A 17,878-nucleotide genomic window follows, 5' to 3' on the forward strand; every position below is an offset into this window, starting at 1 on the left:
AACAACCCGAGAGAATCAAACTCTCCATTAACGTGGACAGACTACAATATTGGGGAACTGCACCAGACAATTTCATGTACAAGCTGGTGGTCTATCCAGCAGACAGCAGAAGCGACAAGATGTTGGTCCACAGCACACTTCTTACAGTGCACAGGAAACAGAACAGGTGGCTGACAAAAATGACAGATGGCCCACTATTATTGGAACCTAGGTCAGAAATAAGACAATCTATGTGTATTTTATGACATGTATGTCAAGGTATTTGCGTGGCTTCCAGGGGTGTATCTTTACCCTGCACAGTGTACCCACTACTAAAGTTGCATATGAATTCATGGTATTGGTTAATTTATTCATCAATCACATAGCTCTGGATTATCTTTCTTCATTTTAGCACAAATATTTTGAGTTGAGTTGAGTTGAGTTTGAGTTTATTTCGAACATGCAATCATACAACATGATACATCACAATCTCCAGTTTCTCTATTCAACATGTTCGAAAAGGAGTAGGAAGAAGCAGAGCTTATTTAATCCTACCCCTTTTCTTTTACATAACAGTTGCTAAAACTTTTGTTCACTTCCTGTTCTCAATTTATTCACAATATACTCCATAAGTAATCACAATAAAAATAAGTAAATAAATAATAATTGGTGAAGTAAGTTACATTTCATATGTTGAGATAAGTAAGATTAGTTTGTGAGTGAAAGAATGAAAGAATGGATGAGTTAAATAAATACAGAATGTTTATCATGGTTCTTCTTCTTTATACTTTGTAAACACTTTAAGTTTGAAGAGTTTCTTGAAGTGAATCATATTAGTACATTGTTTGATTGCTTTGCTTAATCCATTCCATAATTTAATTCCACATACTGATATACTGAAGGTCTTAAGCGTTGTACATGCATACAAATGTTTTAAATTACATTTCTCTCTAAGATTATATTTCTCCTCTTTTTTTGAGAAGAATTGTTGTATATTCTTGGGTAGCAGGTTATAGTTTGCTTTGTGTATAATTTTAGCTGTTTGCAAATTCATTATGTCGTAGAATTTCAGTATCTTTGATTCAATAAATAAAGGATTTGTATGTTCTCTATATCCAACATAATGTATTATTCTAACTGATCTTTTTTGTAACACCGTTAATGAATGAAGTGTACTTTTGTAGTTATTTCCCCATATTTCTACACAGTAACTCAGATATGGTAACACTAGTGAGCAGTAGAGAATATGAAGTGATTTTTTGTCTAGGACATGTTTTGCTTTATTCATTATTGACGTGTTTCTTGCTACTTTATGTTGTATATTTTTTACGTGAGATTTCCAGTTCAATTTATCATCAATCATTATACCAAGAAATTTGGTTTCATTTACTCTTTCAATTTATATTCCGTCTTTTTGTATTTGTGTTTGACTTTCTCTTCTACTGTTACCAAATAGCATTATTTTAGTTTTACTGAGATTCAACGATAGTCTGTTTTTGTCAAACCATCTTTTTAATTTGTTAATTTCTTCTGTTATTATTTGTAGTATCTTCTGTGTTCTCTCTCCTGAACAAAACGCTGTTGTATCATCCGCAAATAATACTAACTTTAAATCTTTTGTAACTTTACAAATGTCATTTATATATAGATTGAATAATTTAGGTCCTAGTATTGATCCCTGAGGTACACCACAGGATATATTTAGCGTTGTAGAGGTGTGTTCGCCTAGTTTCATGTATTGTTTCCTGTTCATTAGATAACTTCTTATCCAGTTTAAGACTAACCCTCTGATGCCATATTGTTCTAGTTTTTTGATTAAAATATTGTGATTAATTGTGTCAAATGCTTTAGTTAGATCCATAAAAACTGCTGCCGCACATTTTTTATTATCTATAGCATTGGTAATTTCTTCTGTAATTTCAATTAAAGCCATCGAAGTTGAAACATTAGCTCTGTATCCATATTGATTTTCTTCGAGTATTCTATTTTTATTTATGAAACTCTCTAATCTGTTATTGAACAGTTTTTCAATGATTTTAGAAAATTGTGGAAGTAAGGAAACAGGTCTATAATTTGTAAATTGATGTTTGTTGCCAGTCTTGTAAATTGGTGCCACTTTAGCTATTTTCATTTTGTTTGGAAATTTACCTGTTTGAAATGATAGGTTACTAATATACATTAATGGTCCTGAGATCTCTTCAATAACCTTTTTTATCGTTTCCATATCAATTCCGTTACAATCAGTTGAAGTCTTAGATTTACATTTTTTTTACGATTGTAACTATTTCCTGCTGTGTCACATTACTGAGGAACATGGAGTTGGGATTTCGCTCTATGGTATCATTATAGTCCTCAATTGAAACTGGGTCTGGAATCCTTTCTTCCAATTTTGGTCCAATATTTACAAAAAAAATATTGAAGCTTTCAACTACTTCCTTTATGTTGTCATTTTTTTTATTTCCGTCTAAGAAGTATTGAGGGTAGTCCCTCTTAGTGCCATTTTTAATAATGCTATCGAGGATGCCCCATGTTGCTCTCATATTAGTTTTGTTCCTGTCCAATAATTCACTGTAATATTCTTTTCTACATAATCGTAGTATGTATGTTAACTTGTTTTTATACTTTTTGTACTTAATTTCTGCCTCTGTAGTTCTTTGTGCTATAACTTTCCTATATAGTGTATTCTTCTTCTTACAAGCATTTTTTAATCCTTTTGTCATCCATGGTTGATTATTCTTTCTCTGCCTATTACTGAGTTGTATCCATGGACAATGTTTGTCATAAAGTATTATGAACTTGTTTAAGAAATGCTCATATGCTTCATCAACCTCATTTTCATTGTACACATTGTCCCAATCTTGCTTTTGTAGCCCAATTTTGAAAGCAATCATCCTCTTCTCTGTGCACAGTCTTTGAAATGTCCTTTTGTCTTCCATGTTCTTCTTGTAGTTTCCATCATATATTGTAAAAACTGGCAGATGATCACTAACGTCGGTTATAAGTAGACCACTTGTAGTGTTATTATCAAAATCATTGGTAAAAATATTATCAATAAGCGTGGCACAGTGTCCTGTAATTCTGCTTGGCTTTGTGATTTTAGGATATAAACTGATGCTGTACATTGTATCAATGAAGTCATCAATAGACTTTTGCTTGTTAGGGTTCAATAAGTCAATATTAATAATATTTTGGAGTGTTGTCTGTTAGGGGACAGAAAAGACAGGTCTGCGTTTTTTGAGCAAGAATTCTATGAAAAACATGGTCAGTCATCAGTCAAAGCTTGAGTTAGATTGCAACTAATTGGCCATAAGGTATTGAGGATATCTGTATTAAGACATACCGCATGCTAGCATGTCTTCTGAAGAATTTTGACCACAACCCATAGGGGACGCCACAAATAAAAGAAAAGAAAAGAAATAACATGGGGTGTCATAAGTAGGGGGGCGATACCACTTTTTCACTTCTGATGCTATACCTATATTGATCCAATATATTATCATTAGGAATTATACATACTTTTATGATTTTGTAGTGTGGAATGTTAGAAATGTAACTGCTGGCTCCTCGTAGCCTATAGCCTACCATGTTTACTTTTGGAACAACAACTTGAATAAAATGCACCAAAAGACCAACCATGTGCTTACTTGTATCAGAGAGCTTGTATCAGAGATTTTAGGTGCAAGCCCAAAAAATCCAATACTGTACTTTTTTTTTTGCTGATATCGGACTGATATGTGTGTGTGTGTGTGTGTGTGTGTGTGTGTGTGTGTGTGTGTGTGTTTTGTCTCGTCTTGTCTTGTCCCATAGTAACAGTGGTACTATTGTATTGTTAGTGTATAGGAATTTTTCTTGTTTTTGTTTGTATAGTATTGTTCTTGTATTATATTGTTTATGTTAAATGTGGAATGAGTGAGAGGGGTTGGGATATTATAAGCAATTGCTTCATCCAACCCCTTTCCAAGCCTTGCATTAATGTCTCTGCCAAAATGTAAACAAAAAAAAATGTGTGTTGTTGTATTGTGCAGGTTTGAAATAAATACTTCAAATTCAAATTCAAATATCCGATATCAATATCCGATCGGGACACTCTTGGTCCTAATCCTTTCTGTAATGTCTATCTTCAATTTTCAACAGTTATGAGCATTCTTTATCCATTCACCTGCTGCTGACCTTGTGGTTATTATTCAGGAAAGAGTCTTGACGCCGCCATTGCACAACAACAGGAGCTACAAAGGTCAGACATTAATGTGCTAATTTGCTTGGAAAAAAAGAAACAAAATGAAGTTGAGGCTAACAACTGAAGAGAGTTGAAAAAGCCTGTTGATGTTCATCTTTCACTGACTTTTTTTGTTTTTGTATATTTTTGTGCAAACACTAAATGTATTTAGAATAGGGCTGTCAACATTAACGAGTTAACGCATGTGATTAATTAAAAACAATATATTGTGTTAGCATAAATGAATGAAGATGAATCACATTGTATGTTTTGACCGCCGGAAGGTAGCGCGCATTACACAGGCAGTGATCACATCACACGCCATTGTGATGATAGTTAAGACGGATGTGCTCAGTGCCCTTCAAAATAAATTCAGACGGAACTTTAGATAAAACTGAGGTACCGTATTTTTCGGACTATAAGTCACAGTTTTTTTCATAGTTTGGCCTGGGGTGCGACTTATAGTCAGGAGCGACTTATGTGTGAAATTATTAACATATTACCGTAAAATATCAAATAATATTATTTAGTTAATTCACGTAAGAGACTAGACGTATAAGATTTCATCAGATTTAGCGATTAGGAGTGACGGATTGTTTGGTAAACGTATAGCATGTTCTATATGTTATAGTTATTTGATTGACTCTTACCATAATATGTTACGTTAACATACCAGGCACGTTCTCAGTTGGTTATTTATGCCTCATATAATGTACACCTATTCAGCCTGTTGTTCACTATTCTTTATTTATTTTAAATTGCCTTTCAAATGTCTATTCTTGGTGTTGGGTTTTATCAAATAAATTTCCCCCAAAAATGCGACTTATACTCGAGTGCGACTTATATATGTTTTTCCCCTTCCTTATTATGCATTTTCGGCTGGTGTGACTTATACTCCGGAGCGACTTATACTCCGAAAAATACGGTAATTAGTTAGTATTGCAGCGACAAACTTTCTTATCATTGGCGCACATCAAGTTTAAAATAGCATCTAAAAGCGAAACATGAACGTGAGGATGGCATCGCTAACATGAATGCCACAGAGGACAACTAACTATGCTGACTGAGTTTATTTGCGTTTACCACAGATAAATTAAACAATATGTCTTTTTCGAAATGGACAGCCACCGCACGTAGGACATTAACATCTGTGAAGACCATGTGCTGCAAGATGTCGTTCATGTTGTCAACTAACGTCGTACAAACTAGAGGTAGTCTGTACAAAAAAAAAGATTAGTGCTGTCATCTGAGAAAGTAAATAAGCTTGTTTGTGTAACAGAGGTTTGGTAATTAGATGAAGGACATTATTGACAACCGCCATGTCTCTCGTCAACACACTGGCTTCTCGTCAAGGCACCTTCTCTCCAACACCCGCACTTCAGGCTTCAATATAGCGTGAAAACGTAACATCTGGTCCAACTGCGCCAACAAAATGAAAAATAGCTTACATTTGTTGAAACAACTAGTTAAACTAAGGAAGAGTAAACACAGATGGTGCGCTATGTAAAGTTGTTCATGGGTGTCTTTTAGGAGTGTAAAAATTACAAACCGATAAACAATTTTATCTTTAGAGATATGAATACATTGTTTGGCAAGCCTCTAGATCAATCTTTAGGTAGTATGGACCGGTTGATGATCGGTTGGAAAGTCATGAATCGGTTGATTGTAGATCTGATACAAAATAGGCCGACTTCTGTGATGACATAATACATACATAGTAACACGCAATGTAAACCAATCAGAAGCAAAGTAAGGCGGGTCTTTGCGTCTTTATTTTTCACACACACATCAGCGCAGGGCAGCACGGTGGACAGGGGTTAGTGCGTCTGCCTCACAATATGACGGTCCTGGGTTCGTTCCTGCGCTCGGGATCTGTCTGTGTGGAGTTTGCATGTTCTCCCCGTGACTGTGTGGGTTTCTCCGGGTACTCCGGCTTCCTTCTACCTCCAAAGACATAGGTTGATTGGCAACACTACAGTGTGAACGTGAGTGTGAATGTTGTCTGTCTATCTGTGTTGGCCCTGTGATGAGGTGGAGATTTGTCCAGGGTGTACCCCGCCTTCCGCCCGAATGCAGCTGAAATAGGCTTCAGTACCCCCGGGACGCTGAAAGGGATAAGCGGTAGAAATGGATGGACATTGTTATCAACTTGATGACTTTATTGCTAAATCTAGAATCTTTCCAACTCCTCTTAGTGACTTTCTTTCTCAAAAGCGACTCGCGACAAATCTAGCAATTTTTGGGGGGATGTTTGGCGACATGAAAGCTTATAACACTCTAATGTCTTCAACATACAAGCGGTGCTGCTGTGGGCCTTTCCTCACAGGCCGTCCCCTGTCTACTGAATATCTGCTAAGACAGCTTGTACTGAAAACGCATTTCGTTGCACTTTTAAATGCAATGACAATAAAGTTCTATTCCGTTCTCGTCAGAGCAGAGAGGAGACGCACACATAGTATGCGCAAAGCTGCCGCTGTTTCTGCCTTGGTTGAGGTGCAAGTGTTTCATCACTGTCACGCTTCAAATAAAAACAAACCTATTATTCATGACAATGAGCCAGTCAATAGATTTGGTCCGTTCGTGACTATTTTGACCTTTCAGTCTTTTGATCAAATTTAATACTCTAACATTTAACAATGTAGAACAAATACAACTAATCTAAGAATTAACAGAAGAAAATTAATTTACAATTCTAATCAAAATTAGCATTTTTTTAACTCACATCTTCTTTTCTTTAAGTTTATGGATTGCAATGCCTTGATAGTTCTACTATTTGCTAATAATACAGGCACCGCCTGTTTTGTTGTTGTCTATTTAAAAAATAAACACATGACATTGTTCTGACATGATGCATGATACATTTAATTTTCTTTTCACCATGCAAAACTTGCATCGAATTGTATTGCATTGAATCAAATCGTATTGTTTTAAAAAGTATTGTTCCTGAATCATATCGTAACCCATATCGGATCGCCATGTAAAGGGGAACATTATCACCAGACCTATGTAAGCGTCAATATATACCTTGATGTTGCAGAAAAAAAGACCATATATTTTTTTAACCGATTTTCGAACTCTAAATGGGTGAATTTTGGCGAATTAAACGCCTTTCTAATATTCGCTCTCGGAGCGATGACGTCACATCGGGAAGCAATCCGCCATTTTCTCAAACACTAAGTCAAATCAGCTCTGTTATTTTCCGTTTTTTCGACTGTTTTCCGTACCCTGGAGACATCATGCCTCGTCGGTGTGTTGTCGGAGGGTGTAACAACACGAACAGGGACGGATTCAAGTTGCACCAGTGGCCCAAAGATGCGAAAGTGGCAATAAATTGGACGTTTGTTCCGCACACTTTACCGACGAAAGCTATGCTACGACAGAGATGGCAAGAATGTGTGGATATCCTGCGACACTCAAAGCAGATGCATTTCCAACGATAAAGTCAAAGAAATCTGCCGCCAGACCCCCATTGAATCTGCCGGAGTGTGTGAGCAATTCAGGGACAAAGGACCTCGGTAGCACGGCAAGTAATGGCAGCAGTTTGTTCCCGCAGACGAGCGAGCTAAACCCCCTGGATGTCTTGGCTCACATCGACCCTAGCTTCCCTGGCCTGCTGACATCAACTCCAAAACTGGACAGATCAGCTTTCAGGAAAAGAGCGTTAATGAGGGTATGTCTACAGAATATATTAATTGATGAAAACTGGGCTGTCTGCACTCCCAAAGTGCATGTTGTTGCCAAATGTATTTGATATGCTGTAAACCTAGTTCATAGTTGTTAGTTTCCTTTAATGCCAAACAAACACATGCCAATCGTTGGTTAGAAGGCGATCGCCGAATTCGTCCTCGCTTTCTCCCGTGTCGCTGGCTGTCGTGTCGTTTTCGTCGGTTTCGCTTGCATACAGTTCAAACCGATATGGCTCAATAGCTTCAGTTTCTTCTTCAATTTCGTTTTCGCTACCTGCCTCCACACTACAACCATCCGTTTCAATACATTCGTAATCTGTTGCTGTAAGCTGCTGAAATCCGAGTTTGAATCCGAGCTAATGTCGCTATAGCTTGCTGTTCTTTCCGCCATGTTTGTTTGTGTTGGCTTCACTATGTGACGTCACAGGAAAATGGACGGGTGTTTATAACGATGGTTAAAATCAGGCACTTTTTAGGGATATTGCATGATGGGTAAAATTTTGAAAAAAACTTCGAAAAATATAATAAGCCACTGGGAACTGATTTTTAATGGTTTTAACCATTCTGAAATTGTGATAATGTTCCCCTTTAAGGTAGAGATGCACACCCATGCATTACATATATGTTAATATACTGTACAACTGTATCTTGTTTGGTATATTATTGCAGAGACTTTCAACATATGCACTTAATTCTTACTATGCTTACTGTCACATCAATACTGTCAAATCTATGACTTGCAGTTCAGAAAAACATTTTAAAAAACGTTCCTGCATGATATTCTGACTACCAAATTGCATTTGTATCCTAATATTGGGGTATTTTCTAAAGCAAATGTTATTAAAGCAAGCAAATAATAACCTGTGATTAATCATGATTAATGATTAATAACAGTTCAAGAGTGTGATTAATATGATTTTTAAAAATGTATCACTTGACTGTCCTAATTAAGAGTTATTCAATCCATAGATGCAAGCACCGTCGTGTGGTGTGATTTAGCTTACTTAAAACAAGCACATTTAGGAAAACAGGAATGTAATTTGACATGAATTATTCAGCCTTTTTGTTCATCAAACGTCACCACTACTTCACTCAGGTATCCCCCTCAAGCATTCCTGAATGTCGCTCACATCTAATCTACGTGGATTGCCGCGCTATAGGCCTGATTTCACATGGGCCCAGCTATTAACGCCCTGACCTTGGATTCCAAGCAGGCAATTTGTGTAAACGCTGGCCTTCGTACCCATCCCCACCTCCCCACCTGGGTCCAAGTTGCTGGATTAGTATGAGAAGCAGCCCTCTTACCTGTCTGCCTGTCAGCCAACTCCCCCCCCAAAATGTCTCCTCTTCCCACTCAAGGGTTGTGTTTAAATTGCTGTGATGAAGTACTTCAGATCTCTCGCATATTATCATTCTCTCTCATGCTTGGAGATTTATCTTCCGGATCTCAACAGGCATCCGTGTACAGTTTCAAGATAAGCATTTCCCCTCTTTTCCCCTCCTCACTTGGTCCAATGTTATCTTTTTAAATCTCAAAACCATAAGAATAAGCTCCAGGAAACAGCGCTGTTCAACTTTACAAAAGAAGGCAGAAAAAGTATTTGATGATTTTGCAAAGGCACATTTTGCCTTGAGCAAACACTTCCCCACATACAGTAGCAGCCTCTGCAGTAAGAGCCATGCTGGCAGTTATTTGCTTGCATGTTATTAATCTCCGATAATAATTTACTGGACCACACGCAGGGGCTAAAAAATCCCCAAATCCCTTTTTTGTGATTCCTTTTTTTCATTTCCTACAGATCGGAAAAAAATGGAGATTAGACAAAGAGTGTGATATAAAAAAAAACCCATCCAAGACATTCATGGCATTGCCTTAAAGCACAGTGGAGCTTCAGGGATATATGAGGTACATCGGGCCATCGGAATATATTAAGAGCTTTTAGGAAGCCTGCAGCAGAATTTCCGACCCCGTGTTCTTCTTTAAAGCCAATACTTAAGATGTTCCCGACCTAAAAAGGTTGTCTGAACATTGGAAGTGCAAAGTGAGCATTTATTAGGGTCATTTTTGCTTTTATTCACCTCTATGCCAACGACTAACTCGTTCATTGTTGGACCTTCTAGTTGAACAGGAAGTAGGGGTGATATTACAACATAAAAAATAGCTCTAATAACAGATAAAACAAAAAAATAACGCTCTAATTAGACTTAGACTTCCTTTTATTGTCATTCAAATTTTAACATTACAGTACAGATAAGAACAACATTTTGTTGCATTAGCTCGTAGTGCAGGATAAAAGAGCAATAAGGTGCAGATATAAATAAATAGATTACTGTACAGATAAATATATTGCACTTTTTCATATGCATCCACGTTTATGGATGTACAGTATGTTATATTGTCTTTATATTCCAGCGAGTTAATCCGTTTTTGGGGGGAAATTGAGGGGATTATTTTGAGGCGTGATTACTCGTACTGTGCTGTAGCTGGGAAGGGTAAAGAAAACAAGCGCTCCTATCTTGAAGGACGTCTTAAACTTCCCCTGAGCTCACAGTGAGCAAACAAGGCGTCGATCGTGTAATTAGGAGTTACAGGGTCGTACATTGGTCATAATTAAAGTTCACCTGTGTCCAGGAACTTATTTCCTGAGTTTATATAAAATACAAAATGACAAAAGATTTTGCGATATTAAAAAATATCAACGTAATCATTGAAGTATCGACTATACACCACTCTTGAACTTTGTATCGCCACAGTCGATGTCTGTGTAGCTTCAGAAGAGCTAGCTTGTTGTTAGCTACAATGTGTAGTGAAGCATGTTTAGCTGTTCCTTGCCCTGCAGGCTAAGAAACATAGTTTATTTGTTGCAGTGGATGCGAGGATTAGTGATTTAGAAGTAGCTAAAACACTGCCGACTGAGGATGGGCGTTAGCCGCTAGCTAGCTATGTTTTAAAGCAGTGGTCCCCAACCTTTTCTGCACCATGGACCAGTTTAATGTAGGCACTATTTTCAGGGACCGGACACTTGTGCCAGATAAATACAGCAAAAATAAATGCATAAAAAATACAAGTAACTATAAGGCTGAATTAGTGGGAGCTTGTTTCTTTGCAATCAGATGCAGATGGAAAATCAGCCTTTGGCTACAATCTGTCACATTTATATTTGATGTGTTCATGAATGTGCGTTGTATCATGTCACACAGTTATAACAAATATAACAACTTCTTATGAGGAATTTTATTGTACATCTATAAACCAGTTTATTGCTGTGTCTAGTGGAATAGGCCAAAGTTAAGTTGGAGAAAATGCAGTCCTTTATAAATTATTTCATGTTTCTCTGCAGCCCGGTAGCTAATGCATCACGGACCAGTACCGGTCCCCGGACCAGTGGTTGGGGACCACTGTTTTAAAACACCTCTTGCAGAGCGGCGCTTCAGTGTTTATAGCGTCATCTTTATCTATAATATAAAAATGTATGCATCATCACACATTATGCAAAGTATATGATGTAGTCATATTGGCCACGCCATCATCCAGTCCCCAAGCCACGCTCCCCATTGCCACAGGTACACTGACAATCTGGAGGACACCCTGAAAACAGTTTGTTTCTTGTGCGACATTCTGTATCCATGAGAGGAGAAAATAGGTTCGGGCCTGCAGATTCAGGGCGTCTCCTTTTCTTAAAGAAAAGGAGTTGAGAGAGTAGTCACCGGAGAGATGAGCATAATGATGTAGCTAAGCTAATGCAATGCGAACACACCAGTACACTCTTTAAAGGGGAACGGCATTTTTTTGGGGTTTTTTGCCTATCGTTCACAGTCATTATGAGAGACAAGAAGACACAGTGGGTTTTTTTCCGCTTTTTAAAATATAAAAATCGTCTCATTCTTGCAGCTTATGGGAGCAATCAATTTTACCTCTAAATCCCTTGAAAAATGCATTCAAAAACCGTCACCAGTACTTCATTTACATCACGTAACATGTATGACAACCAAACTGAAGCAACATTGTTATTGTAAGAGCAAACACTGAGGAAGTATTTTTTCTAGCGTACTAACACATCGTACTACCTACCTGCCTACTTTCACCTCACTCTCTCGGCTTTCGTTTGCTCCAACGTCTCACTCTTCCTTCATGCTCGCTTCTAGAAGCAGTAGAGTTCATCCTCCATATATTCAGCTTCAAAAAGATAAAGTTGTGTATCCTCATTTGTCCAAAAGTAATTGTCTTCGTTGCTTGTTACAAAGTCTGCCATGATTAAAAGACACACACGCATTTTGTATCCGGATGTAGGAACACACAGTGTCGGACGTGCGCCCCTATGGAAACGGAAATAAATGCGGCGAAGAATTAGTTCCGGAATTGATTAAAATGACCAAAATACGATAAATATTGTACATATTACATATTGTTATGAACGTGTCTGTAACTTCATTATATATAGACTTGCAGTGTGTTTATAAAACGTTGGAGGTGTTAGAGGGCTTTGAAGGCCACAACAGTGACTCCCATCAGCCGCATCTTTCAAGCGTTTTTTAATCATGGTTAAAAGGGAACATTATCACAATTTCAGAAGGGTTAAAACCATTAAAAAACAGTTCCCAGTGGCTTATTTTATTTTTCGAAGTTTTTTTCAAAATTTTACCCATCACAAAATATCCATAAAAAAAGCTTCAAAGTGCCTGATTTTAACCATCGTTATATACACCCGTCCATTTTCCTGTGACGTCACATAGTGATGCCAATACAAACAAACATGGCGCATAGAACAGCAAGCTATAGCGACATTAGCTCGGATTCAGACTCGGATTTCAGCGGCTTAAGCGATTCAACAGATTACGCATGTATTGAAACCGGATGGTTGTAGTGTGGAGGCAGGTAGCAAAAACGAAATTGAAGAAGAAACTGAAGCTCTTGAGCCATATCGGTTTGAACCGTATGCAAGCGAAACCGACGAAAACGACACGACAGCCAGCGACACGGGAGAAAGCGAGGACGAATTCGGCGATCGCCTTCTAACCAACGATTGGTATGTGTTTGTTTGGCATTAAAGGAAACTAACAACTATGAACTAGGTTTACAGCATATGAAATACATTTGGCAACAACATGCACTTTGAGAGTGCAGACAGCCCAGTTTTCATCAATTAATATATTCTGTAGACATACCCTCATCCGCTCTCTTTTCCTGAAAGCTTATCTGTCCAGTTCAGTTGGAAATGCATCTGCTTTGAGTGTCGCAGGATATCCACACATTCTTGCCATCTCTGTTGTAGCATAGCTTTCGTCGGTAAAGTGTGCGGAACAAACGTCCAATTTCTTGCCACTTTCGCATCTTTGGGCCACTGGTGCAACTTGAATCCGTCCCTGTTCGTGTTGTTACACCCTCCGACAACACACCGACGAGGCATGATGTCTCCAAGGTACGGAAAACAGTCGAAAAAACGGAAAATAACAGAGCTGATTTGACTCGGTGTTTGTAATGTGTTTGAGAAAATGGCGGATTGCTTCCCGATGTGACGTCACAACGTCATCGCTCCGAGAGCGAATAATAGAAAGGCGTTTAATTCGCCAAAATTCACCCACTTAGAGTTCGGAAATTGGTTAAAAAAATATATGGTCTTTTTTCTGCAACATCAAGGTATATATTGACGCTTACATAGGACTGGTGATAATGTTCCCCTTTAAACACCCTCCATTCAAAAAAAAAAAAGACATATGTGTTCTTGTCTCTCATAAAGATTGTGAACGGTAGGCAAATGTCCAAAGTGCAGTTCCCCTTTAAAGGTGTAATGAGTATGTTCAATAAGAAGGAATATCCACTGTGAAAGCGACTAATAAAGTCTGCACCTCCACAAGTCACCCTCCAAACCTTTCATTTTGAAACTCGCCAGCTCTTGCAATGCAGTTAACGTTGCAAATTAGTCACAGACAGATGCAGTCGTCGCTTGATATTCAAGAGTCAGGCATCCCTGGCCAAATCCGCCCTCCAGCAACTAATCGATTACCTTCACAGCGGTCCAGAGATAGCAGATTGACGGCGACGAGAAACAGCAGTGATATCAAATAAACAATGTATTGACTGGCATCCAGGCATCAACAACTGTCTGCAAGTTTGGTAGCATCCTTGCAGTGTTGGATTATGCAACGTGTAAACACAGTGAGAAAGGTCTTCACCAAAGCTTGAAGGTGAGTAAATAATGCAGGTGTGACCTTAAAGCGCATGTTTGAAGAGTTCCAGCGATACAGCACACTTGCAAACCAACAAAGTAACGCAATGAACCTTTGTAGGTACTAGAGATGCGCGGTTTGCGGGCAAAACCGCGGAGTCCGCGGATTATCCGCGGATCGGGCGGATGAAATGTAAAAAAATTAGATTTTATCCGCGGGTCGGGTCGGGTGGTTGAAATAAAAGAAAAAAAGATTTTAAATAGATTCAGGCGGGTGGCAGTTAAACCAATTCGGAAATATATATACATAGTTAAATGTTGTTACCCACATACGAAAAACGAGCAGGCACCTGCAGCATATGCCACAACAGAAGAAAAAAAAAAAAAGAGATGGACACTTTTACGGAGCGGAGAAGGGACGCCTCGCCGGGGTCCAGGACCGAGGCCCCTTCCCCCGAGAGGGCCCCACCGGGAGCCGTAGCTGAGGCGATCCGCGAGAAGGGCCCGACGCACGTCCAGGGTCACCACCGCGCCCACCGCACCGACACCCCGCCTTCGCCGCGGCCGGCGTCACGCGCAGCAGGTAAGCAGCTTACCTGCCCGCCACCCCCGTGGCCGGGGGCTCGTAACAGGGGTCACTCCGCGCGCTCCGCCCGCGCAGCTTACCTGCCCGCCACCCCTGTTGCCGGGGGCGCGTAACAGGGGTCACTCCGCGCGCAGTGCGCTCACGAAAGGGGTGGGGCTCACCCTGGTTGATATAGACAGCAGCTAGGACAGTGGCCATGGAAGTTGGAACCCGCTAAGGAGTGTGTAACAACGCACCTGCCGAATCAACTAGCCCTGAAAATGGATGGCGCTGGAGCGTCGGGCCCATATACCCGGCCGTCGCCTGCAGCGAGACGCGCTTGGAGGTGCGCTCAGCGCGGCTCCCATATGATTGCGCACTGGTGTGCGTCTGGGTCGTGACAGCGTGGCACGCGAATGTCTGTACTGCATTGGATCCGTCTCCTTTCTTTAACAGGCAAAAGCTTTATAACCTCACTAATGCCTTGCATCGTCTATATTAGATACTGTATATAACAACGGGCGGGTGCGGGCGGATGCGGTTCTGATCAAATGTTAGATCGGGTGGATTGCGGATGGTTGACGACTTTCTGATGCGGTTGCGGATGAAATAATTGCCTATCCGCGCATCTCTAGTAGGTACGCAAACCTCCAATACCAGGAAGAAACAGGAACTCACAGGGGATGGTGCGAAGGTAGAGGTTGTCCCGGATGATCTGCTGCAGCTCGTGGTCCACCGAGCCTTTCTGGAATCGCAGGTTGAGGTAGCGGCACAGGTCCTTGTCGATCACGCCCCCTAGAAGAACACACAGGAAGACTAAGAATCAGACCACCGTCTACGGGTTGCGATGATGGTTGAGATACCACTGCCATTCGTTTGTGCTGTGGAAAAAAAAAACCTGATCGCTTTTATGGCTTTAATATTGTTAACATTTTATTATGCACACACAGCCTCATCCCCCACACCTTCTGCAAATCTCTCCAAACGTGTCCCATAAGCGCACAAACGAAAAGTTTTACAGCACAAACCGTTTGGGAGAAGTTTGGAGAGTGTGGGGGGGCTGCGTCTAAATATTGAAAAAAAAACTTTAATAATATAAAAGCCATACTAGCACATTTTTGACAGCACAAACCAGCACAAATGTTTGGTACAAAAGGACTTGAGGAATGTTAGAGAAAAAGGAACAATCTGTGGCCTAGGAAGGTTGATAGTGTAGATCAGAGAAGTCAGACTCATTTTCACTCATTGCAGACGGAGGGCAGCGTCATAATATCAAATTAGGATTCCGGAACTCACGCAAATTCAACCAATTCCCGCAAAATTATGCGCCGCCTTGCAACTTTGCCCAATTTGCCATTTTCGCCAATCAAATTTGTCCCAGCAGCACTCAAACGCAACGCAACGCAACGGGAGGGGGGGTACTAGGATGACAGGGGATGCAAAACAATAACAGTGCAATACTTTTTCATAACATGGTCACTACTGTCTAGTTTCTCTTGTTATATTCTTATTTTACTGTTATATTTGTATTCTCATTGTTGCTTTTTATTTGTATTCTTATTGTAATATTTTTCTATTTTGTTTTCATTTATACCCCCATTATTTACTTTTTACTTTTTAAATTCGATCTCAATTTTTGTACACTGCTGCTGGAATTATAATTTTCCTGAGGGAACTCACCTGAAGGAATCAAAAAAGCACTATCTATCTATCTATCTAACCACTCAAATGTCTTCCTGCATCACCAGGGGCAGTTTTGTTGCAACTTTAAAAAAAAAAAATGCTGCTACGGAATCAGGCATTTTAGGCCGCGACATTAATAAAATAGCCTGCAAAATCCTGAGGGGACTGATTATTACACTATTTCCCCTCCATTAAATTATTATCATTGTTTACTAACAAACTGATGGAAAACTAGTTTTGGAATCAGAAGGCAATGTGACAAGCAGAGATTTTTGTTCAGCTAGTGTAAAATTTGATTTGAAAAGGGTTTCAATGACGAAAAAAAAGGTTGTATCAGAATTAAAAACTGCATCTGAATGCATAAAAATGTTTCTGCCAAAACTGAAATGCATTAATCAAGCCAGAGGAAATGTCTTACTGACACAAATATTTTCAAGAATTTGTAGGACCAAATACAATTATACGTAAATTAGTGTGAATTTTAATTTATATAGCACTTTTTCTCTCGTGACTGAATGCCTTTTACATTGAGAAAACCCATGATCTACATTAAGCTACATTTAAACCAGTGTGGGTGGCACTGGGAGAAAGGTGGGTAAAAGGTCTTGCACAAGGACACAACGGCGAACCAGGAACCCTCAAGTTTCTGGCAAGCCGCTCTACCATCTGAGCCACGCCGCCTGCTGTGGCTCATGGGCCTTGACTTTGAGACCTGTGCTGTAGATGTTTAGGAATCTCATAACACCACAGATATGTATCCTCCTGAGAAGCAGCATTATTCACAGTGAACATTTGTGGTTTTGCACAACCGGCCTATTCTTTTCCCGAAAAGTGTAACTGCGCCAAAAGACAAAAAACAAAAACAAATGTCCACTGCAGAGCACACTGCTTCTCAAAGGGATTCCTGCAAAAGTGCGTCAAATTGGCAGAATCCTGCAAACACCACAACAGAAAGTACCCTCGCCCCGCGATCCAGCATCTGTCAAACGTGGGAAAGGATTGGTGGAGGTGTTAATTGGAGAACGTGCGGTGGAACATACACCCATTAATCACCCGCAAACTCACCCCCCTCTGCGGGAACCACATTCCTTTGCGTTCTGTGAATGGATTCACGAGCGAGGAAATCTTGCTGGCTCAGCATGGAGGAAAACTAAAGTGGAAAAGGCAAGCGACAAAGGATAAAAGACTGAAGGCACAGGCGCATCCCGCGGGGGGAGTCAATGAGGAGGGGAGTAGGGAGCTAGGACAACCATCAACTTGACCCCTCGTGGGTTCCTACACTGACACACTCGTGTCATCACATGGATGGAGGGAATAAGAAGTGGGAGGGCTTGGCTTGATTGACGTAACCTTAGGGCAGGGATATTCAACTAAATTGTTTTGAGGGCTACACTTCCAAAAAGCTAAAGACCGGGGGGCTGGACTTCTCCCTTCACTATTAGCCTTAATTTGTATATTCTGGCAAACCAGTGTCCTCTACAGCAGTGTTTTTCAACCTTTTTTGAGCCAAGGCACATTTTTTTCTTTAAAAAAATCCGGAGGCACACCACCAGCAGAAATTATTTAAAAAATTAAACTCAAT

General features: G+C 39.8%; 1 protein-coding gene across 8 annotated transcripts in view; it reads right to left on the reverse strand.

Moving 5' to 3' along the window:
* Positions 1 to 17,878, reverse strand: part of magi2a (membrane associated guanylate kinase, WW and PDZ domain containing 2a) — a 261,445-nt gene that overhangs the window by 162,976 nt on the left and 80,591 nt on the right. For all 8 annotated transcript variants that reach the window (XM_061959605.1, XM_061959609.1, XM_061959603.1 and 5 more), the window contains exon 2: positions 15,292 to 15,408. In XM_061959605.1, the coding sequence (XP_061815589.1) occupies positions 15,292 to 15,408 (117 nt within the window). The remainder of the gene's footprint in view (positions 1 to 15,291; positions 15,409 to 17,878) is intronic.

This window comes from Nerophis lumbriciformis, linkage group LG05, assembly GCF_033978685.3.
Source record: "Nerophis lumbriciformis linkage group LG05, RoL_Nlum_v2.1, whole genome shotgun sequence".
Taxonomy (NCBI): Eukaryota; Metazoa; Chordata; class Actinopteri; order Syngnathiformes; family Syngnathidae; genus Nerophis; species Nerophis lumbriciformis.